At 40.5% G+C, this 24,721-nt stretch overlaps 3 protein-coding genes across 7 annotated transcripts in view; 1 reads left to right on the top strand and 2 right to left on the bottom strand.

The window, feature by feature from the left end:
• The window catches only part of bin2a (bridging integrator 2a), a 45,836-nt gene that overhangs the window by 5,493 nt on the left and 15,622 nt on the right, over positions 1-24,721 (bottom strand). For 2 of the 5 annotated variants that reach the window (XM_074642789.1, XM_074642786.1), the window contains exons 1-3: positions 3,991-4,147; positions 354-461; positions 175-255 (exon numbers count right to left, since the gene is read on the bottom strand). In XM_074642789.1, coding sequence (XP_074498890.1) covers positions 175-255; positions 354-437 — 165 coding nt within the window. In that variant the 5' untranslated portion in view covers positions 438-461; positions 3,991-4,147. Of the gene's footprint in view, positions 1-174; positions 256-353; positions 464-3,990; positions 4,237-24,721 lie in introns of those variants that run through there. The other 3 variants (XM_074642788.1, XM_074642785.1, XM_074642787.1) reach the window with 3 other exon arrangements.
• On the top strand, positions 2,619-5,606 carry LOC141772122 (uncharacterized). The gene is made up of 5 exons (XM_074642790.1): positions 2,619-2,896; positions 4,252-4,357; positions 4,606-4,712; positions 4,943-5,115; positions 5,198-5,606. Exons 1-5 carry the CDS (start codon positions 2,737-2,739, stop codon positions 5,474-5,476), a joined length of 825 nt encoding a protein of 274 aa, XP_074498891.1. The 5' UTR covers positions 2,619-2,736; the 3' UTR covers positions 5,477-5,606.
• On the bottom strand, positions 7,594-22,721 carry racgap1 (Rac GTPase activating protein 1). The gene is made up of 17 exons (XM_074642780.1): positions 22,553-22,721; positions 22,027-22,132; positions 21,714-21,916; positions 21,467-21,612; positions 20,575-20,644; positions 20,433-20,486; positions 20,253-20,330; positions 19,912-20,029; positions 18,831-18,973; positions 18,425-18,589; positions 18,205-18,300; positions 12,929-13,127; positions 12,462-12,567; positions 11,927-12,059; positions 9,617-9,743; positions 9,410-9,509; positions 7,594-9,147 (listed from the first exon to the last, which is right to left on the bottom strand). Exons 2-17 carry the CDS (start codon positions 22,109-22,111, stop codon positions 9,072-9,074), a joined length of 1,899 nt encoding a protein of 632 aa, XP_074498881.1. The 5' UTR covers positions 22,112-22,132; positions 22,553-22,721; the 3' UTR covers positions 7,594-9,071.

The following is a 24,721-nucleotide window of genomic DNA, read 5'->3' as shown; positions in this document are numbered from 1 at the left end:
CCTCTGAGGCAGGCAAATGGCATTATCACGGTTTAGCATTCGGCTGCTCGCGTTACCACAGTCTTGGAAAGGGAGGAGTGAGCAGAGGGGCACTCAGTTAGTTGCAATCTGCAACCACACGGCTAGATGCCACCAAATCCAATACACTGTCCCTTTAAGCAGGGGAATGATTACCTGCTGGTCATTAAACTGTTGGAGATCATGTTCAAAGTGGTCATCTCTGGTCTCCACTGTCTTCCCAAGCCTTTGCAGCACCTGCAGAAAAAGCACATAGCTCAAACAAACAGCTACTGAATGGTAATGCCTTCTTTCTCTTGTTATTTGGGAAACAGAAACTTGGAGACTGTTATTACCTTTTCTTTGCTTCTGCTCAGCTGTCTTTGGACTTTTTTAGCAAAGTCACCAGAGCTGCCTTTTGGACTTGTGCTGTCGGCCATATTTAATCCTATCTGTGTTTATTCCTGATGAAGGGAAACGGAGAATGAAGAATTAACATTTGGATTGTATATTTAACAAAATGAAGATTGTTTCAGGCCTCTTCACCCTGTCCAACCTCCAGAGCTCTGTATAGTGACTTTTGTATACGGACACCTTGAGACCCCCCAGTATTAGATGTTAATGTTTAATGTAGAACAACACATCTGCACCATGTCTGTGATAAATTAGTATCACTGCTATGGGAGTAGTCATACAAGTTGTAAAATATCTAACAATACATTCAATTGCATGATATTACTCATATCACAACATGATAATACTACTCATCATTGTACTTGTAAATTATATGCTATTTTCTATTACAAATATTACATATTGTTATTGTGTAGTATATATTTATAGTACTTGTACTATATAACACTAGATTCTTGTATCACTGGATTTCTTTCACACAAATATTAATTATTTGATATAGTCCAATGTATATAGGTTTTTAATGCCATCTCTCCACTCTACTCTGCTAAGCTGCCTCTGTGCTGCTGTAATGCATGACACTTTTTTCAAAGGAGTATTTATAGGAGTATTTAAACTGAATGATATCAGATGAGGTGGCAAAAATGTGGAGAGTGAAGCACATCTGAATAACCTCTTTATGTTCACCTCAGTGAGCAAAGTAGCGAGAGAAGTCCTCATGTTGCTGGGCCTCTGGAAGCCTCCCAGCACTGATGGAAACACTATTCAGATACTTCACTCAAGTAAAAGTACACCACACTATAAGAATACTCCATTACAAGTAGTCAACTTGTCAACTACAGTACAACTAAGTCCTGCATTCAAAGATTTACTCAAGTATAACTTGTTTTTTTTCAAATAAAAGTACTCATTATGCAGCAGTATAGTTCTTTTCACAGTCGTATTATATATTTTGTTACTTTACGTTTAATACTTTATGCAAATATGTGTATTGTTGTAGCTGGTTGGGTAGTTCAATCTATTATTATAATGCATGCATACTTTGTAAGCTCCTTATATGTTTTTTAAGTACAATTTAATTTATAAAGTAGGCCTATAGCTGTTAGCTGTTTTAGAGGAGTGACATGTTTGTGAAGGTCATCCAGGTCATGGTATCCCAGTAAGGGTTAAATCAGCAGCAACTGGACTTGGTTTAGATTCTTGAAGACGTTTCACTTCTCATCCAAGAAGCTTCTTCAGTTCTGGCTGAATGATAGGGAACCCAGGAGTGACATGATTTCCTCTGAAATGTAGTGGAGTAAAAGCAGTGGTGGAGTGTAACAAAGTGCATTTACTCAAGTACTGTACTTGAGTATACATTTGGGGTACTTGTACATTGAGGAGTATTTCCATTCCATGCAACTTTATACTTCTACTCCACTACAATTCAGTGGGAAATAAAGTAAGAATACTTTTGACATTGATTTGACAGCTATAGTTACAGTTCCTTTTCAGATTAAGATTTTACAAACATAACACATGATAATCTCATAAAATATGATACATTGTTACAGATTATATTACCTAATAGTAGGGCTGGGCGATATGGCGGAAATCAAATATCACAATATTTTTGATCAAATACCCCAATATTGATATTGTAGGGTTGACCATTGGTGCTTTCACAAAATATTTACACAATGAGATTTTTAATAAATAATCATCAGTAATGTGGATATAATTACTAAGTGGGTAAAGGCAAATAATAGAACAGCTAATAGTATGGTAGGAAAATGATATCAATGCAGTCTTTAAAACAAGGAAGGCACTTATGCGATATTACGATATCCAAAATCTAAGATGATATCTAGTCCCATATCACGATATCAATAAAATATCAATACAGCCCATCCCTACCTAATAGTGTATAAAAACATTCAAATGAGCACCACCTCAACCAATTACAAGAGTAAAATGCTATTTACACATCAATGCACAAGTAATAATACAGTAATATTTGATTTAATACTATAACCAGTGTCTAATTTTTTTTTTGCAGTTGAATACTTTTGCTTTTTAGTACATTTTACTAATAATACTACTCAAAATAAATAAAGTAGTATTTTTACAGTATGGTAGCCTATAGTACTTTTACTCCAGTAAAAACTGTCAATATTTCCTCCAGTATAAAGTAGCTGCACCTCAGCGGTGAAACCACACTAATCCTCTGATAACTACAATACCCAGAGTTCCCTGCGGTGAAGCCACTCCTCGTAGAATGGCAGCGGTGAACTTTAACCAGTGTTAGTTCATATTTGTGTTTTTTTGGTGTGGAGGAGTGGTTCTATGATAAACTCCGACCAGATCCCGGAGCTGCTCGCCGCCCTGCAGGACCTGATCATGGGGAGCACTGTGGTGAAATGTGCCGCCACCGACCTGGGCCTCCAGTGGGCCGGCTGGGCTCTGGCTGCTGCCTTCAAGACCGAGAAGTTTTATGATTTAGCAGGTACGTTAATGGAGAAAGCCCACACCTGGCGACCAGTTCTCTTAGTGACCGTTGATCTGCAGCCATGTGCTGCATGTGCTGACTGCTTTCACAGCCTCACTTGTTATTCAGGACAATTGGTGGAAACTCGACTCGAAAGCCAATCACATTTTAAAGTGAAACCCCTCCTATAGACAGGTTCCTCAGCCACAACTCAGCTGTGTGAGTTGTCATTTAATTTTTAAAAATGCGTTTTTGCTCTGCACTTAGATATTGACCTGTCAGCGTTATAAAATGTGTGTTATCTAAAGCAGCTTAGTTGTGAAACAGCCAGAGAGCTCCTCCTTCCTGTTAACCAGCAGCATACTGATCCAATCAGCTCCACTCATGGTCCTGTGTGCAGGGCCGTGCAGAGACATCCTGGGGCCCGCGAGCTCTTTTAAACCAAAAGGGGGACCCAATCTTTTTTTAATAATTTGTATTACTGCTACCTGGTATAACGTTTGAACATTTGCATTGGTGAAAAACATTTCATTTCCAGTTCAAACTGCCTGAACAACACATTGATCAAATAAGAATTACTGCATGCTCTGATTCAATTCTTAATGTATTTTTATCCTTTACAGCTGAAACAAGTAGTCGATTAATTGATTAGAAAATGCATCTGCAACTATTTTGATGAATTAGTATCTTCTATGTCACATTTCAAGCAGAAATGAAGCCAACATTACCCAGTTCAAGCTTCTAAGTTGTGAGTATTTTCTGCTGTTTGTTGTCTTATGTAAAAGTAAAGTGAATATCTTTGGGGTTTTGAACCGTTGGTTGGACAAAACGAGCAATGGGAAGGAAATTGTGACCATTTTTCACCATTCTCTGACATCTTATAGACCAAACAATTTAGCAGATTAACCCATAATGAAAATAATGATTCATATAATCTTAAATTGCAACCCTCCTCACTTTTTACCCAATTAGACTGTGAGTTTTGACAGGGTGATTGACACTCGTGACAAGTTCTGAGCTTAAAGTTAAGTATACGAGCAATGACGAAGTTAGAGGTGACCAATCCAGATAACGATCAAATCATTGGTTACACGCAGAACAGTGCAGCTTACCTGTCGACACCAGGGACTGATTTCTTTATAATTTCACAAATGAATCACCTTGACACGTCTCTTTGACTCGTCCTGTCTTGGTCCTCCGCCGTGTGCTGTGCTCCTGGATATTTTACCCTTGAACTTTGGAACCAATTGTCTGCAGTATCCTGGGTAAAGATTTATTGAACACGCCTTACTGTGCAACAAGTGGAGCCGTCCGCCATGCCCATGTCCCAACAGCCCTGACTCTGCAGCTTGTCTCTCTCTTTTTTCTTCCAGGATCTGGCACATTTATACTACTTGCCCACCTGAGTCGTATCTGGGGAGGAGCCAGTCATGTACGCCAGAATGTGCAGACTGGGTTGGTGACAGCATGGGGACTCAGGTAAGTTAGCCAGCGTTGACACCGAGTGTTAAACACCCAGTGACACCCCCTGCCCAGTTGAATAAAGGCCCAACGGAGGAATGCTGATTATATCCTCTGTCATTACAACCTGCAGAGCTTTGTTTGAAGTTCTGGAGGGTCCTTGGCGAGGTCAGAGGAGAAACGAATGAATGTGAAACCTTAAAGTCAGGTTAATGAATAATGCTTCTGGTTAATGTGAATGTACGTTAACCATGTTCCCTCTGCAGGCTGGGGACATTCCTCTTCATGCGGATCTTGAAGGACGGTCATGATCGCAGGTTCAACAATGTCAGAGACAGCCCAGGGACGTTCTTTATATACTGGACTGTTCAAGGTACTTGTGTAGTGATGCAAAATGCCTTCCTCTCATTGCCACAGTCCTTGACCAACTCCACACCCAAGTGAAGGGAGGGTTGTATAAATCATTGTGTAGTTACTAGCTCTTAGTATGCATCTCTTCTGTATGTCGGAGCTGTTGCTGACTGTAAGTTGAATGCATTTAGTTCATGGTGGTATTAAGGCAACGCTGGTTGAAAATGATGATTGTTTTCCTGTTTGTCACAGCCATGTGGGTATTTATGACCCTCCTGCCCACCCTCATGCTGAATAGCGAGAAGCGAGATTTGCCTCTTGGAACGAGGGACTACATCGGCTGGACTGTATGGGGCCTCGGCTTCGCCACCGAAGCTATTGCTGACCAGCAGAAATGGCTTTTCAAGCGCGACCCAGATAATGCTGTAAGTTAACAGACCTCCTGTTGTGCAACCCTTATTTCACTGAGTGTAAACTGTATTGTCCAATTTATTTTTGTGCCTTCAGGGGAAATTCATCCAGAGTGGACTATGGGCTTACAGCAGACATCCAAACTATTTTGGAGAGATCCTGCAGTGGTCGGGTCTCTGGCTCTCAGCCTCGTCAGTGATGGAGGGTTCCCAGTACCTGAGTGTGGTGTCGCCGCTCTTCGTCTGGTTCCTGCTACGTCACGTCAGCGGCATCCCCATCCTGGAGAAGCAGGCCATGAAGAAGTGGGGATCTGACCCGGGCTTCCAGGACTACATCAAGAACACTCCTCTTCTCTGGCCATGGCCGAAATTTTGATGTTAAATTGATGAACATTTTCTCAACTGCTGTACCAATAATTGCCTCATACAAAGAACTCCCATACACTCAGATTATGTAATTTTCCACTTTTTCTGTTATTCTGTAAAATAAATTCCAATTTCTCACACCTAGTCTTTACATAATAGCCTTCTGTGCAAGATCCTGTTGTGGCGTGTCATGATTGAGAGCTAAATACTGTAAGTACATTGTTGTCAAGACTAGAAAACTACATCTTATTTTCACATCAAAATATACAGGTTAAGCATCTCTACAACAGTTAGAATGTCTGTTAAGATTCTCAGTCATGTGAGTTCACAAATCAAGATGTAAATGGTGTCTTAAACTGGTAGTTTGAAGGAGGATGTCAAACTGGAACAACAGTCACTCAACAGAGGAGACACGATGCTGACTGTACGCTTCATCAGAACCGGAGTCCCAACATTTTTGTAACAAAAAACAACTTTCACTTCACTTGGAGACTGTCCAGCCGTGTCTCTCAAGCTGTTCTGTCAACGAAGTTCAACACTGAATGCTTTCCAGTAGAGTCTGAAAATGTGCCGTTATCCCGTATTTCAACAATATTGATTCTCCCTCCTTTGAGTGTGGACCATTCAGAACAACTATTAACACTTCCCTCTTGCTTTCCAACGTGGTCAGACAACACGTGCACAACCCAACTTTTACAATGCTGTCTTAAAGCTAGGGTTGGTAATCTTGAGAAACTAGGAAGAGTACACCAGAAGCCCCTAAATCTAGCAAGTGAGTCGCCAAGTCACTGACAGTCCATCACTTCAGAGGCCTGTACTACGAAGCCAGTTCAACATCCCCAGGGTATCTTCTCCTTATCTGGCTTCACTAACCCTAACAACCGAGATCACGCTAAGCGGTCCTACGACGCTGGTTATCAACTCTATAAATCAACCCAGAGTTTCTCCATCTGGCTGTGAGCGCGTTCACATGAACGGGGCGGGGTTTGCAGCATCTGACCAATCACAGACATGGACAAGTCCACAGACTGCAGACAGACAGGAAGAACGGCACATTTAACAAAGAGTAAACTATATTAGACAAATAGAAAGAAGTTAAACACTTAATCCAGACTAACAGTAACACAGTGAAGCTGCCAAATACAGGAAGGACAGCTGGTGAAAGAAATGCAGAAATTGCAGATGTGTGAATGTGTAAATTAACAAACTTGTTAATTTAACGGAAAACTCAAAAGTCAGATATAGTCGTCTAGATGGGGCAGTGATATATAAATAGCTATTAGAAGTGTATTGGTTAAGTTTATCACACTTCATTATGCACTTTGACAAGTTTGTGGCGTGTATAACTATTTCAACCTTCTTTCAGCTGCGTCCCGTCTCTGGCGGTGTGAAACGGACCCAAGAGCAAGTCAAATAATTATTTATAAAAACATGATTCAAAGCGGTAAACACCCACAGCATACAGCCAGCTGTCCTTCCTGCATCTGTCAATTTAAACTGGGTTGTTTATAGTCTGATTATGACTGTAACTTCTTCATATTTGTGTAATATTACCATATGATCTACTCACTGAGCTGATTGGTCAGTACAAGGTGCTTTTATACGAGTTGATCTCTTATCTGGAACATAACCTGCTCCGGAGCAGGTTAGCTGTTCAGCATAAGTTACCATGGTGATCCACCGCCAAGGGACTGAAAACCCTGAAGGGTTAACCCTGAAGTTATCTCGCTAACCGCAAATCCTGCCTCGTAGTACAGGCCTTGGGTCTTCCTCCAAAGCCACTCCCCCCAAATGATCATTATGAACATAAACAATGAACAGGGCTATTGTTAGTACTCACAGCTGTCAAACTAGCAGCTTATGGAAGACTGGTGATGCTCAATGAGTGCACGTAGGTAGATAGGTAGACAGGCAGGTAGACAATCCAATCATTTCATTCGGCCCAGATGAAATGAATCTAAAGCAGCTGCAGATCTTTACAACACAAAGCGGTGGTGGAAAGTTCCTTAAAGTAACTTGAAGTATGCATTGACCTGGATCACAAAATCTCCCTCTACATCCTCCAACGATCGGATTCAGAAAGTTCAGAACAGCACAAAACATTTAAAAGAAAGCACACACAAGACATTTTTGTAAAGGTTAGAAATGTATTTTATAAGTTACATGACTTTTAGAGCATGTACTTGTGTACAAAATGTGTGCTAATAGTTGATCAAATAATGCCACAGCAACTTAACTGGCTAATCTTACAAAGTAATTGCCTTTTGCATGGGATTGCCCATAAGCATCCTCCCACAGTACAAACATTACGCAGAGCAATAAACATTAGAGGAGCAAAATGATCTGGCAGAGATTACAGCCCGTGACATAAACCAGTGAACAATGTTCCTGATGATCACTGGCAGGGCTAAACAAAATGGCAGCCAACATATTCAAATTTTGTCCCCCCTTTTTTAAGAGATTAATGCCAATTAACAATAACCTCACACCCAGTCAGGCTCGCAGATGATGACAGAGAAAATCCGCCTGAGGGCTTATAACTACTGTTTGTAGTTACAGTATGAACATATTTGACAGCACAATTCACTGGAGGATGAAGACAATCAAAACTTAATAGAAATGAAATACAAACATCAAAAAAAGCGTACAAGATATGGTTACTAGCCGTCACACATTCAGTTATAACCTAGAATGAAATGCCTAAAAATCAGTTATTCAACTTCTGAGTAACACATGAGTTGAAAAACTGTCAAGAGAAATGATTGAATTTAGAAACAGGTCACAATAAAACTGTGCATATACAGTACAAATTTTCACCTACGAGCACATTCCTCAAAAAGAGTAATATACAGTACCTTCCCGTGTGTTAAGAGGTGAAAGGAGAATGTTAAACTATGGCTGCGTAGTGCTGCCACACTAGAAAAAAAAGCAACTCTAACATGAAAAGTTTGTTAAAACAAGATATTTTGACGTTATTACAACATACAAACTTATCACATTATAACAAGAAACAATATACTATTTATCTTATTATAATGTGAAACTTTTCATGCTAAAACTTGACAACTTATATAACGTGAAACATTTCACATTATAACAATATAAGTGATGATCATGCTATAACGTGAAACATTTTGTTATAACAAGTTATCATGTTTTAACATGAAAAGTTTCATGTTATAACAAGATAAATAGTATATTGTTAAGTTTGTATGTCGTAATAACATGAAAAACATCTTGTTGAATCAATAAACTTTTAACGTTATAACGTGACACCGATCCACTTTTCTTTCTGGTGTACAACAATAAGCTGCAGTATTAAATATTTAGCAAAAGCATCAGCTCTAAATACACACAATTGTGCATAGATAGCAAAACCTATTTGGTTAAAAAAAACGTATCATTTTACAAACACGTAAAATCATCAAAATACAACTCTTACTAGTGGAAATATTAAAACGATTATAAGAAAACTTCAAGACTGGAGGTGTTTATAGCAGTTATCAAAGCAGTATTATAATATCTGTTATGCACAAATGCGGAACAAAAATATATATTGGTTGTTATTGCAGTATCGGTAAAGGGTTAAGTGTAGCTGCTTTGGATTATTTAAGGAGTGGAGATGCAAAGAATTTTCCTTGGCGAGAAAATCCGACCGCTGATTTGCTCTTGCTCCCAAATCTGCAACAAAGAGTGAACATAATGACATTTAATGGAATTAGGAGTCAGAGTCAATAAAACAGAGTCAATGAAGGATAATGAGATATTTTACAGTAGATTAACTTCTATGAAAGATGTCCAAATGAGTCAGCTTTTCTCTAAATTTGAACGTTTTTTTATGGCTTAGTTAAACATTTGAATCAGCAGCACACGGCAGTCATTCTAGAAGCAATCATGAGATCATTGATTATAAGAACGGTGTTAGGGGGTGGGGGGGGTTTACCTGGGTGTCAGAGTGGACTTCATGCGCTGAGACAAGGAGCTGGACGAGGGCGTTTTATTGAGCTGGTGCTCTGGAGTAGTCAGAGGTCCCAGCATGCTCACTGCAACAGTACAAACATTACAATGAAATATCAACCAGCAAACAACAGCGCCCAGATTCTAACAAACACTGCAGGAAAAACAAACACAAAGTGTAGTGAGCTCGTACTTCTCTCGGGGGTGGCATAGCAGTTTGCGTTCTCGATGATCAGGTGGTCCAAGTTTGGCGGCTCGCATTCTGCCATGGTAAACTGACCCCAGTAATCCACCGGCAGAGCCAACAGACGCTCCACAACCTTAACAGAAAGAGATTAGCAAGAATGTAAAAGATCAGTGTGTTGCCTCATCCTCTTCCAACAGAGCTGAGCTGCTTATGTGTGTCCATGCCCTGGGCAAGACTAAAAAGTCTATATGTATTGTGGTGATGTTCTGAACTGTAGTATTATAAAGTATTTAGCTTTTTGGTGGTCTCTGTATGTTGTGGTTTGTAAGTCTCAATATACTCGATATTAATCACAATAATTAGTTTTAATTTGTGTAAAAACAATTCTTTAATATTTAAAAAAAAAAAGAAAATCTCATCTAGACTTTGAAACTTGAGTTTTGTCGCACAGTAAACAAGTTAAAGTTGTAATCCTAAAGCTTCATGAAATTAGAGCTGTAATGATTAATCCATTAGTTGTCAACCATTAAATTAATCGCAAACTATTTTGATAATTGATAAATCGCTTAGAGTAATTTATAAATAAATATTGAATAATAATAAATACCATATTTTTCTCATTGTCTTTGAGGATTTTACCAATTATCTGTTTGAAAGGTTATTTTGGATGAATCAATGGACAAATATGTACTCAACAGTGTCACTAATTAGCAGGGTAAGGGGGCACGCTTTGCCGAGCAGATGACCATATAAAAAATCTGGCACCCACTGACGTAATCTTGTAGCCAAACTAGAAACAAAACGAGTGTTTGTATTGGTCAGAAGCCAGTCTGAAGCCTGATGGTTTTGCTCACAGGAAATACTTTATATTATTTATTTTAATACATTATTTGACTCTTATTTGCCCATGTTTAATATGAACATCTGACATTGTATCGTTATATATATGACAGAAAATGAGGAAAAGCATAATAGGTCCCCTTTAAGAAAAACAAGGTAAAAATTCTCTTATTCCGGCTTCTTAAATGTGAATATTTTCTGGGTTCTTTACTCCTCTATGACAGTAAGCTGAATATATTTGAGTGGCAGACAACACTAAACATTTCAGGACGTCATCTGAGCTTTGGGAAACCATGATCGACATTTTATTGACCAAACAACTAATCGATTGAGAAAATAATTGACAAATTAATAGACAATGAAAATAATCATTAATTGTAGCGCTACATGAAAATAAACCTCATTTTTTATTGTATTTGTGGTTGGCATTTTTTCAGCAGTAGCCATTTAATAATTTATTCACAGTGGTTATATATATATATATATATAGTGGTTATGTTTTGTGGCAGAGTCAACCATTCCTGCACTACAGTCAAATTGCCTTCACACGGACAAAGGACTCACAGGAAACGCTGTATGTGTGTGCTCCAGTGTTAATGTTTTTAATGTTATCTTATTAATATCTGCCTCACTGTTTACATGTTAGTTCACATTAAAATCATTCAACTGGCAAAACACAGAGTGGGTTGTATTGTGAAGCAGTCACGGGAGACGCAATGTATTTGTCACCAAGGTTAAGGCCGACAGCAATCGTCTACAAGCGAACAAGAGGTCATTTTCGGCAGTGGATCAGTTACACAAATATTGCACGGTGCAATGGAACAAGGAGAAGCAGCCACAGTGAGCTGTTTATTGAACTCCCTTTAACTTAGCTTAACATCAGATAGCGGTTGACCATGACATGATGAAAAAAGCTCCTTATCAAAACAATGCATGATTGTTTGGATACACTATGAACAGATGCACCAGTTGCTCCTCTGTTGTATTTCTGACAAAGTAGCTGCTCAACGATTGTTTGTCTCAGAATTCTGGATCCTGTAGTACTGACCCGCACTTGCAGTTACAATCACAACTTTAAAAAAAAGGGACAGTGTTTTGGAGTTTGGGCTGACCCGAATGCTTCGAAGCTTCGACCATAGCCATGGTAATCGACCTCTAAATTAGTATTTGAATGCTTTGTTTTTTGTGTGTTTTTAATATAAGTATATTATAATGATGTATAAATCCCATAAAAAGAAACATGGTGGAGCAACATGGCGGACTCTGTGAAGAGGACCCGCTCCCTGTGTAGATATGAAGGGCTCATTTTAAGCTAACGAAAACATGATTCTTAGTTTCAGGTGAAACTAATGAAAACATCATAATCCCCTGAAAATGTTACACACTGTTCCTTCAAAGTTCTCTATAGGGACATTACATCACTAACCACTGAAGACACATGATATAGAATAAAGGTGAAGAATGGTTCAGGTCTACCTTGGGTTGTCGTTTGGTATCCTGTAGGATTGTCATAGGGTCAGGGTTGAGAACTGCATGACCCACAATAGTTGGACCAAACACTCGAGCCAAGTTACTGATGTCCATCCTAGTGTCCAGACTGTCAGCAACTCTGAAAGATATTAGATAAAGAAAGATATTTCTTTGGTCAATATGAAATACATATAGACCACTTAATTAAAGTGTATTTGAAGTTAAATAAACAGAAGAATGTGCCTGTGTAAAATCAGATAATGAGATAGATACAGTTGAGGTCTTTATTAAATTCGTAGCACGCACATCTTTGCCTAAAGCAATTCAACAACCCAATTAAATTTAGAGGATACAGCAAAATAAAATAAAAAGGTCAGTTTACAAAGAGACTAGAGGCTTCTGTGAATATCTGCAAATCCCACTACTATGTTTGTAGCAGAATATACAAGGCATCAAAGCAGAGTGAATGCTTTAGTTATCAGCTGCATTGGGATAAGCATAGCTCTAATTAGGTATATTACAATTATTATTTAGTGCTAACCTCTGAAGGTGAAGAACTAAGAAAGCCAGTGTGTCTCTGTTGGGCTGTGGCAGGTCACCGATGGTTTGGTACATCAGAGCTATGCTGTTGTCGTCGTCTGAAACCTCTGCGGGGGAACAAAGGAAGCAATTTTGTCAGCAGAGACCAAGAAATGGGAGGTTGTGTGGATCTTGAAAGAAAATTCATCTGACTCCAGCAACAATAAAAAGGCTAACAAACTGAAAGATCAATCTCTTCGCCTGAGGTTTCAATCACTGCTCAAAACAAATTACAAAAACAAAACAGAACCACTTATGAAACCTGCATTTAATGAGTCCGTTGGGGACATTTCTGGCATCCACTAAGAAGTTACGCAAAATTGAAGATATTTCAAGTTAAGTTGTTTTTATTTTTCCTATGGAACCCTCTACATCAGAAACAGTAACCAACAGCATCAGCATCTTTTATGACCAGTCACACACACATACCGGCTGCCTCCATGAAAGTACGGTTGAGACGGAAGGTGAGAAGAGGCTCCTTGAGGTTCCTCAGGAAGTCCTTGAGGAGGCCAGTGATGGCGTTGATATCGTCCACCTTGCTGAGTACAGGGACAGTTTTGCTGCGTAGAAACTTTTCCTTCAGGTCCTTCACTGTGCGATCAGAACCGGACAGACGGTACAGTCCAGTCTAAGAGGGAAGAAAAACAATTATTCACCATTTACCATTTCTTCAGTGAATTTAAGAAATGAAGTGTGCCCGGGCCACTGGTCGCCATGAAATAGTTCCAGCACGTAACTGCGCATAAAACCAGAACTTGTTAACTTTCCGTTTTCATTTGTGTACAAACTAAACAAACACGATACATGTTAATTATTGAGCTTTAGAGGTGCTGGTAGTAGGGCTCGACGATATGGAGAAAATCAGATACCACAACATTTGACCAAATACCTTGATATCAATATTAAGACCATTTTGTAGGGTTGACCATTTGTGCTTTTACAAAATATTTAGACAATGAGATATTTGATAAATGATCATAAGTAATGTGGATATAATGACTAAATGGGTAAAGGCAAATAATAGAACATCTAGAACAGTCTGGTAAGCTCAGAGAGTTACTGTACATCACTTTACTGTAATGCAGCCTTTAAAACCAGGAAAAGACAACACTTATGCTATATTACGATATCCAAAATCTAGACGATGTCTAGTCTCATATCACAATATCGATAGGATAATGAATATATTGCCCAGCCCTAACTGGTAGGCCTTTTCAACGGAGCCAGGCTAGCTGGTTCCCCCCACTTACAGTCGTTATGCTAAGCTAAGCTAATTGTCTCCCGGTTCTAGCTTCACACTCAACGCACAGAGATTGTTTGTGAGTCACAAACAACTAAGGAGGACAGCAAAAACAGCCTTTAAAAAATCATAGGAACATCTCTGCCACAGATTTAGTACATTTACATCTCCCACTGCAGAGGGAAAGCCCCTAGTATTATGGAGGAGACCAGCCACCCGGCACATGGACTGTTCTCATTCCTTCCCTCAAGAAAACCGCTACAAGCACAAGCACTATAATAACCCACAGTGATTTATTTATTAATGTATTATTGTAAGATACGATACAACTTTATTGTCAGTTTGCATCCATAGGCAGCTCAGTTTGAGAAAAAGTATACATATTATATATTGTAGAATTTCTTATTAGGGCCCGAGCACGAAAGTGCCAGGACCCAACGGTGTCCTGGCACGAAGTGCAAGGAACCTATTGTTTTTGTCAGTATTATTATTTTTCTGCCACTAGATCGCGTTTTTGACGACCTTAGCCATCCCCAAAACTCACGAAAAGTGGAGTATGCGTCAGAACTGGTGGGAAATTCAATGTTCTGGAGTGACTGGGCTCGGGTGTCTCCAGGGGGCTCCATAGCGCCCCCTAACGTACGCAGTTTTTCCGAGAAAGTTTCTTCGATCTTCACGAAATTCAAGTATGTCGTTGCTCACGCCCTCATACCTGGATTAAATGATTTTGAGATTTCTTCGGCAAACAGGAAGTCAGCCATGTTGGACTTCCTGCGTGATTTTAGAATTTACGAACGCATATTTGAAGACTTTAGGATGCACAAAAATTTATGAAACTTTACACACACATCCAAACTAGTAATTACTTAATTTTAGTGGTGAAATTTTGCTTGGGCGTGGCATGTTGGCTCTCTAGCGCCCCCTTATGTCTTTCAGATTTTGAACATACCTTTAGGTACTCGGAATCTCATAAAATTTGGCAAAATGATAGACACCTGTGAACTTTATGTAACTGCATAGCCATTAGGCTCAGTGTGTTTTTATTCGGCTCTATAGCGCCCCCTAACGCGTTGAAATTTTAACTTTGTCAAAGTTGATCCGATATTCACGAAATTTGGTATGCATATCCCACTCATCATTTGAAACATATTCCTCATTGGGTTTCATTAGCCCCGCCCACCCAGAAGTCGGCCATATTGGATTTTTATGTCATTTTTGCGTTTTATTGGCCGCGTACTTTAACGAACTCCTCCTACAGATTTGATCATATCGATTTGAAATTTGGTCAGGACCATCTCAAGACCTTGAGGATGAAAAGTTATTAAAATGATGAGTGTTCACTTAACGAGCGGACCGTGGCGTGGCGGCCATTTTGAGCCATTCGCCAGTTATTGTAACTCAACTGTACATAGTCAGATCTGCCCCAGATTTCTCAGGTATGATGGTGGTACAGTCTTGAGGACATGTATATGAAAAATTATACTCATAGCCCCGCCCTAAGACGTTAGCCCCGCCCCCTTTCATATCTCATGAACCGTTTATAGTAGAGTCTTGTGGGATGTGTCATATCACTCAGCAGAGAGTGGGTAAACCCTAACTCAACTGTACATAGTTCGATCTGCCCCAAATTATCATTTGAAACATATTCCTCATTGGGTTTCATTAGCCCCGCCCACCCAGAAGTCGGCCATATTGGATTTTTATGTCATTTTTGCGTTTTATTGGCCGCGTACTTTAACGAACTCCTCCTACAGATTTGATCAGATCGAGTTGATATTTGGTCAGGACCATCTCAAGACCTTGAGGATGAAAAGTTATTAAAATGGTGAGCGTTCACTTAACGAGCGGACCGTGGCGTGGCGGCCATTTTGAGCCATTCGCCAGTTATTGTAACTCAACTGTACATAGTCCGATCTGCCCCAAATCTCTCAGGTATGATGTTGCTCCAGTACTGATGACATGTATATGAAAAAATATACTCATAGCCCCGCCCCAAGACGTTAGCCCCGCCCCCTTTCATATCTCATGAACCGTTTATAGTAGAGTCTTGTGGGATGTGTCATATCACTCAGCAGAGAGTGGGTTAACCCTAACTCAACTGTACAGAGTTCGATCTGCCCCAAATTATCATTTGAAACATATTCCTCATTGGGTTTCATTAGCCCCGCCCACCCAGAAGTCGGCCATATTGGATTTTATGTACGATTTTCCCAATTTTTGCGTTTTATTGGCCGCGTACTTTAACGAACTCCTCCTACAGATTTGATCATATCAAGTTGATATTTGGTCAGGACCATCTCAAGACCTCGAGGATGAAAAGTTATTAAAATGGTGAGTGTTCACTTAACGAGCGGACCGTGACGTGGCGGCCATTTTGAGCCATTCGCCAGTTATTGTAACTAAACTGTACATAGTCCGATCTGCCCCAAATCTCTCAGGTATGATGTTGCTCCAGTACTGATGACATGTATATGAAAAAATATACTCATAGCCCCGCCCCAAGACGTTAGCCCCGCCCCCTTTCATATCTCATGAACCGTTTGTCGTACAGGCTTATGGGAGGTGTCATATCACTCAGCAGAGAGTGCCTGTTTCATTGGTAAATGTTATGCCCGCCCCCTACACATTAGCCCCGCCCCCTTTCATAACTCATGATCCGTTTGTAGTAGAGTCTTGTGGGAAGTGTCATATCACTCAGCAGAGAGTTCCTGTTTCATTGGTAAATGTTATGCCCGCCCCCTACACATTAGCCCCGCCTCCTTTCATATCTCATGAACCGTTTGTAGTAGAGTCTTGTGGGAAGTGTCATATCACTCAGCAGAGAGTTCATGTTTCATTGGTAAATGTTATGCCCGCCCCCTACACATTAGCCCCGCCCCCTTTCATATCTCATGAACCGTTTGTAGTAGAGTCTTGTGGGAAGTGTCATATCACTCAGCAGAGAGTTCCTGTTTCATTGGTGAATGTTATGCCCGCCCCCTACACATTAGCTCCGCCCCCTTTCATATCTCATGAACCGTTTGTAGTAGAGTCTTGCGGGAGGTGTCGTGGCGCTCGTCAGAGTTTCGGTTTCGCGGTGCCCGGCCGCGTCGGTCGGCGTCCCGCCAGCAACCCCGACCCGCGTGCAGGGGCGAGGGCCCTTTCATAGCTGCGTGCAGCTCTCGTTATTATTGTTGTTGCCGCCTCTTATTTATACTTATTATATATCATTTTTAAGGGATGAGAGAGCCGGAGCAGATGCATTTTATTGCATTGAATGTATTTTTACATGTATATGACAATAAATTTGAGCTTGAACTAGCGCACAGAGATGAGAACGGTATCAATCTTGAGAAAGTGGAACGGAAGCAAAACAAAGAAAAGACAGCAGGACAGTCATGAAGCGATCAAACGATTTGGAGCCCTTTCACAGCCCAATTACAAATTTAATCCCCCAGGAAAAGATTGTCAAATCTTAGTTGCAGTTCTCTGTCACAGCTTAAAGGTACTAAATGTGAGATTGGGAGCAGTTCTATTGCCTCTGCACGGCTCTCAACATGGCGTCGGCTGAGCCAGCAATAGAGTGCTACAGGAATGAGTCCTAAAACCTGGAAATGAGTTAGCATTTTATCAATTACGCTTCCCTCGTCTGGAAGTCAATGTTGTTGTTTTTTTATTAAATGCCTGAATTAAGGTCTGTGGTTTACACAAGCTGAAGGGTTTTTTAACATTTTGTTCTGCAATATAAAATACGTCAGTAAATATCCCAATCGTGAATTTGGAAGCTTTTACACGTCTTAAAAAGGGGGTTGCTAACAAGTGGCTAAATGAAACTACAAAACGTCATTATGCCAACTAGTCTGCCTTTACAGCCTCGTTGTGTATACTTGTGTTCACGTGACTGTGGTGTAGTTTGTTTATAGCCTAACGTTAGCTTTTTACTTCTGGCAATTGCATTCACACTTCAAAAATCATAAAAGTGGTGTTCATTTGTGAAGATTATCTTGCTGAACAAAATGTTTATGTATCAAACATTTGTTTGCCATAGAGCTTACTTTCTGCAATAATCCAAAATCCAATGGAATAATCCCATTGGCTGTTAGTGGAGGGAACCAGGGTGATGCTAACTTCCTGGTTGACCTACATAAATACGTCATCCCTGCAGCACTCGATGGCATCGTCGGTCGGGACGGCGTTATCAGCTGTAACTACTGTATGAGCCCAGTGCAGAGCGGTGGCTGTGAGCTAGCCACGCGCACACACACACACACACACACAAACACGCGCACGCACACCAACTTCAATCTCTGCTCAGGTAGACATTACTCTTCTATATCTTTACATGGCAAATAGTTGTTTGTTGCTATATTAATGCTCTGGATATTGTATAGAGTCCCTTTAAGGGAAAGACTGTAAATATAACTACTGGGGCATGAGGCTTTACAATCTTTGACATGTCTGCATAGGACAGGAAAACAGCACTCACTTCATGCAGGCCCCTTTGCTCGATCTCGCTGACACAGTGGACCACTAGAGGAGGAATCATGGGCGATGTGTCAGGGACGTAGTCTGCGAGCACACCCTGGAAACAAATGAGAAATGGGGTGAGCTGTCAGCACTGTGATCAAATTTCACAGTGGAAATAAACTTGTGCATGTACCTGCACATCAAGAAGGAAATCAGTTATGAAAAATGTTCTCACACACCTCCCCGATTTTGACCGGTGTCGCACCCAGGTTGGGGATGCATGGCAGAGGGCAACGCTCGCGACACTCGGGGTGCGAGACCACCCTGCAGTCACGGCATTTCAAGGAAATCTTGCCAAACTTAATCCTCTTTCCACAGGGTACGCATGATTCAGGCTTAATGACCTATAAAAGACATTTAACGTGATTTAAATATTATATATATGCATATATGCCTGCTAAACCAATAAATAATATTTTGTTTTGGCAAATAAACTCAAGTAAATACACTGCATAAATAAGTTTCTGTTTGGACACCAAAGTCTATAGAGCAGATGATAACAAATACTGTATCATTTAGTTATTGCCCTCAAATCCCAAAAGTGCTAGAATGTGCTTTTCTAGTCAGATTAAATGGCATTCTTACAGTTTTGGAGACAAACTCATGAAGACGGACACCCCCGTGTTTCTGCGGAGTGCTGGGGGCCGCTTTTCTCTCTCCTTCAGGGTTGCCAGGCTGCTTGAAGACATCGTCAGACTTGACAGATTCAGAGTCCCACTCCATGGCAGCTGAGCAGGAGATAAAAAATAAATATGGTCATGAAAAGATATGCTGTCGAATCACTGCTGCAAATTCAGACTCAAGACATTTATAAAAATAATGAGAACATTACAAATAGGCAGATGAGCACAGTCTCCTTTAATTAAATTATAATTTTATTTTGGCTGCATCACAGCAGGGCTCTGTTTTATCATGAAAACAGCGTTAGTAAACTGATTTGGTGGATGATGAATCTAGATGTGTCAGTTCTTCTGAAATGGCTTAATGTATCATCTTGCCTTTACTTCAAAATAAAAGCATGCTTTTATTGGATTGTATCAAACAAAATAATTTCAGGCAGAGTGATGGCAACATTTTCCCACTATTTTGACCACAAAAAAGTGAAATATAATTGTCAGTAACAGCCGGAAATAAACTAAGCACTTGGCCTTAAATCCATTTTAAACTTGTGTTTGAAGAGTCAAGTTAGCTGGATGAGAATTAACAAGATAATTTAAAGGGCTGCAACTAACGATTATTTTCATTGTCGATTAATCCGTTGATTATTTTCTTGAATAATAGATTAGTCGTTTGGTCTATTAAATGTCAGAAAAAAGGGAAAAATGTTGATCAGTGTTTCCCAAAGCCGAAGCTGACGTCCTCAAATGTCTTGTTTTGTCCACAACTCAAAGATATTCAGTCTACTGTCATAGAGGAGGAAAGAAACCAGAAAATATTTTAATTTAAGAAGCTGTAATCAGAGATTTTTTACTTATTATTTTCTTAAAAATTACTCAAATCGAATATCAAAATAGTGATTAATTTAATCGTTGACCAATGAATTGTTGTTGCAGCTCTGCATTTAAACTGGCGGACATAATATTAGCCCGGATTAGTTAAGCCACATATGAATAATGGGGCCCAGTACTGCCCAAGCTTACATACTGCATGATAACAAAAATCCTACCAGTCTTTCTCCTGCTGCGAGTCCAATAAGGAACACTCTCAATGGTTGAAACTGCCTCCACAGGTCCTCCATTCGCAGGGACCGTCACTGTGGTCTTTGTCACGAGGGTCTCATTTCCCTGTCACAAATTAATACAAAACAGTCAGAATAACCACATACAACCAAACTATGTCAGGGCCCAACAGTATGTTTTAAGAGCTGGTTACAGGCTTGCAACAAAGCATCCACTTCTTGTTTGCCAAAGCTGACTGAACATTTAATCTTGGTTGTCTAAATTTAGCTTGATCATGGTTATGTGTAATACACCACTCATTTCAGTAACAAAAAAACTAAAACCCCACCCTTTCTGAAGTTCTGCCTGTTGATCGAGACCGTTTGGAGGCAATTGGAGGACCATCGACATGATTTCTCGAGGAGCGCTGAAATCAAGACAGCAGACATGATACATCTGTACCTCCAGTGAACATGAAGCTATTCATCCAAACACAAACATTTATAGCGAAAATGTGCACTCATCATACCCTTTTCTCTCTTTTCTTGAGTCGCACTGTCCTCACAGTGGAGGAGTCCCAATCCTGTCACAGATCAATCGCGTCAGAATCATTTTTACTGTATGTGATGTTAATTTAACTCTACATGATGACTGAAAAGGGAAGTACTTACAAGAGAGTCATCTGTTTTGTCGTAGCTGATATCTGACAAGATGGAGGCAGACTCATCTATTGTCGTCAGTCTATCAGGAGCAACAGAAAATATGTGTTAAACCAGTGAGCAGTATTTCCCCACACACAGCTTATTTACACTTGCCTCCACAGAAAAAAGTGTTTTATTTCCCATTTCATCTTTAAAGAATCTAAATGGGGGTGCTTCTGAAAGTTCAGAGTAGTTTGAAAGTGGGTCAGAACGGTGCATTCATGTGTTAAATAGATGGAGATGGCAATAAATGGAGAAAATTAGTTCCCCAGTTTAAAGCTAGCCCGTGAACACAATTCTGTATTGCACCTGAGTCTCAAGTGTCAGAAGTTATCACATGCAAATGAAACCCCCCCACAGGGTGAATCACTAGGAACACTGTATTCCATATTTCACCATATGGCTCCAGCTAGGGATGCACTTCAATTCAATTCAATGTTTATATACTATATACACAATATATACTGGAATTTGAATTCCTGTTTAAGTTTTAACCAATTGCATTAAAAAGGTTTACACCTGAATTGTAATTTCAATTAATTTTGAAGATGTTTTAACAAGTTGCCAATGTTTATTTTAATACAGATCAGTAAATGTATACTGTATATATGTATTTATTTGTTACATTTTATATTACAAAGCTTTAAAAGCAATGTGTCAGACAAGCCTGATGTTGCCTTTCACATAAAAGATTGATCCCAGTCACTTCCATACAGTGAGGCATACAGCTTATTGATAAAACACTGGTATCGGATCAGTACTCGGTATTGGCCGATACCTAATGCCCAGGTATCGCTATCGGGACTGAAAAAGTGGGATCGGTGCATCATTAGCTCCAGCAACAGGTAACAGGGTTTATTACCTTCGGCTGACATTCAGGCTGGCTGCTGCTGCTTGGCAGTTTGTGTTCAGGAAGGCAAGAGCTGAGCGCTGCTCTGCACTCAGCTGGATGCTGTTGGAGGATCCCTCACTGGTCAGGAGGTCCCGGATTAACTGAATTTGGCGGTCCTGGATTATAGAAATGCAAGCAGAGCACAGATAATATTCCTTGAACCAGGTGACTAACAATACATATCAACAAACAAGGGTCTGCTTTCTATCCAACATACCAACTTCTCACAGTCAGCCTCAGCCTTTTGTCTGCGCCGGATCTCCACGTCGACTTGGTTGCGGGCATGTTTCAGTTTGACCTCCAAGGCTCCCCTCTCCGTCTCTGCTTTGGTGAGCCCCTGTTTGCAAGAGCCCAGTTCCTGCTCTGCCCTCAGCCATTTGCGACGGCAGTCATCAAAATTTTGTGCCAACTGGATGAAGTCTGGTAAAGAGGATGCACATAGTACTGTGGCACACATCTACACAGGAACCTACGGCATGTGTCTCAAATGATAGATAGTAAAGATAAAACCAAGAACCATAACTACTCACTGGGTTCAATGTTCTCATTGAGAAGGTCAACTTGTGTCCTCAGTTTATCATATAAGCTCTGGAGGCTCTGCACAGCAGTCTGCATGATGGCCTAGAACTGAAGACCCTGCAAAGAGATACATGAAGTACATTTCCTTCATAGGACAACAGGGGTTATGGTTCCATATAGATTGGGCTAATGTATGGCTGCTTTTCAATGTAACGTCAGCGAAGTTAAGATATCTGGCAAATGTTAAGAGGAAAAGTGACGTTTCCTCACACTTAATGGCAACGAAAAGAATGGATCAAAATATCAATTAGCCTTGTTGTAACGTTACATTACCCACAATGCCTTCTGTTACTCCTCATTAGCTAACTTTAGTTTCTGTTCTAACGTTAGCTAGCTTAGCATCTTGTTTCTGTTAGCTAGGTTAGCATCTCCAGCTGTACCGGTACTATTGAAGAATAACACGGCGGTTATCTGCTAACGTTAACTTTGGTTTTTATCTCCAATGTTAGCAAATATGAGCTCAAAACAGTTACCTACCGTTTCGGTAGTGGGGAAATGTTGGACACCAGAACCCTTTCGGTGATGTTGAACGCACCGTTAGTGTTCCTTTTCTTATTTTAGCGACCACCTTGTTGGACCTTTGTCCACATCTTTGTCCACATCTTTGTCCTCTTCCTCCCGTAGCCCAGACTACAGTGAGCGCGTTGCAATTCAAACTTCGCCGCTAGCCAATGAGCGAAGACAACTGCGCTGACGTCAGGGCAGAAGATGAAAATGACTTCCGAGTGCGGATTTTTCAAAATAAAACCACCGTAACGGTTGCTCGCTCGTCGCAACAATGCTACCACATAATACAAACATAATGTTATTAATTAGCTAACAATCAAAGAAACAAACAAATAGACAACCAAAAATCAAGCATTTAACAGAATAAACGTTAGACTTCCGGTCACAACTTTCAAAATATCCTCCATACTGACTATAGACTGTACTGGCGACAGGCGGTTATTTCTTTTGATTATGTAAGTGGAAAAATAACGACTGACGTTACCAAGAGGTTGTCAGCTAATACAGGGAGTTAGTTTAGCTGACATGTTAGTATGCTGTGGCTGGGAGGTAATGCCCTGCATCAAAAACCTTTGTTTAATTAGCACCATATTTAGTCAATTCATCCCTATGCCTACATGACTTGACCAAAGTGATGCTTTCATAATTTGAACACCACTATGTTCATTTGTCTATATTAATAATAATAATAATAATAATAATAACAAAAATAATGATAATAACATGTGCATGCCAATATATAATTTTTTTATACTGTATATAGGCTATATATATATATCAAATTTTTATATATATATAAATTTGAACTATATATATATATATATATATAGCCTATACAACATATATATATAGGCTATATAGTTCCATTATCAGACCCACCAAGAGCTGAGATGGAAAAATACTGGAAAGGCATAGGCCTATGGGAAAGAGAAGCATTACACAACACCGGTGCCCACTGGCTAATGGATCTGAGAACTGACCACAGCAACCTCCCAGAACAAGAACCAGTAACCATCTCAATGACAGACATCCAAGAAAGAGTGTCAAAGATAAAGAGCTGGACTGCACCGGGCCCCGACATGATCCATACAGGCTGAAGAAGCTAACGGCACTACCCAGCTGGGATCATAAGCTGGCCAAAGGAGGAGATAGAAGCCACAGATATCAAGACAAGAAAGCTCCTCACCATGCATGGAGGGTTTCACCCCAAATCCAGCACCCTAAGGCTATACACTAAGCGGAAAGAGGGAGGCCGAGGACCAGCAAGCGTTAGAGCCATTGTCCAGGATGAAACATCGAAAATCAAGGAGTACGTCAAGATGATGGCCCCAAATGATGAGCTGCTAAGTGAATACCTGATGATAGTGAAGAGGAAGAGGAGCACACAACATGGAAGAACAAGCCCTTATATCGCATGTACCACCGTCAGATAGAGAAAGTGGCTGATAACAAGAAGACCTACCAATGGCTGGAAAACGCTAGACTGACAGACAGCACAGAAGCACTAATCATGGCAGCACAAGAACAGGCCCTAAGCACAGGGGCCATAGAAGCCAGGATCTACCATAGTAGATCAGACCAGGATCTACCACAGTAGATCAGACCAGGATCTACCACAGTAGATCAGACCCAAGGTGCAGGCTGTGCGAAGATGCCCCTGAGACGGTCCAGCACATAGTAGCAGGGTGTAAGATGCAAGCTGGATCAGCGTACATGGAGAGGCACAACCAAGTGGCTGGGATAGTATACAGGAACATCTATACCCAGTATGGACTAGAAGTACCCACATCCCAATGGGACATACCACTGAAGGTGGTTGAGAACAACAGGGCTAAGGTCCTGTGGGACTTCAGATTCCAGACTGACAAGCAGCTGCTGGCTGACCAACCGGACATCGTGGTGGTAGACAAGCAGCAGAAGAGGGCAGTGGTGATAGATGTGGCGATACCAGCTGACAGCAACATCAGGAAGAAGGAACATGAAAAGGTTGAGAAGTATCATGGGTTGAAAGAACAGCTGTGACAAATATGGAAGGTCAAAGCCGACCTGGTCCCCGTGGTAGTAGGAGCACTCGGGGCTGTGACCCCCAAACTGGGAGAGTGGCTCCAGCAGATTCCAGGAAGGACTTCTGAAGCCTCA

The sequence above is a fragment of the Sebastes fasciatus genome, chromosome 8 (genome assembly GCF_043250625.1).
Source record: "Sebastes fasciatus isolate fSebFas1 chromosome 8, fSebFas1.pri, whole genome shotgun sequence".
In the NCBI taxonomy this organism is placed as follows: domain Eukaryota; kingdom Metazoa; phylum Chordata; class Actinopteri; order Perciformes; family Sebastidae; genus Sebastes; species Sebastes fasciatus.
This window is presented reverse-complemented; position numbering and strand designations above follow the sequence as displayed.

Bases quoted from the DNA above. Each gene is read 5' to 3' on its own strand.
- LOC141772122 (XM_074642790.1), top strand. From the start codon at position 2,737: ATGATAAACTCCGACCAGATCCCGGAGCTGCTCGCCGCCCTGCAGGAC. The intron at 4,358-4,605 runs GTAAGTTAGCCA...TTCCCTCTGCAG, and splicing joins GTGACAGCATGGGGACTCAG to GCTGGGGACATTCCTCTTCA. The intron at 4,713-4,942 runs GTACTTGTGTAG...TGTTTGTCACAG, and splicing joins TATATACTGGACTGTTCAAG to CCATGTGGGTATTTATGACC.
- racgap1 (XM_074642780.1), bottom strand. From the start codon at position 22,111: ATGCAGACTGCTGTGCAGAGCCTCCAGAGCTTATATGATAAACTGAGG. The intron at 18,974-19,911 runs GTAGGATTTTTG...TCTCCTGCTCAG, and splicing joins TCGCAGCAGGAGAAAGACTG to CTGCCATGGAGTGGGACTCT. The intron at 12,568-12,928 runs GTATGTGTGTGT...GTTCCCCCGCAG, and splicing joins TACTTTCATGGAGGCAGCCG to AGGTTTCAGACGACGACAAC.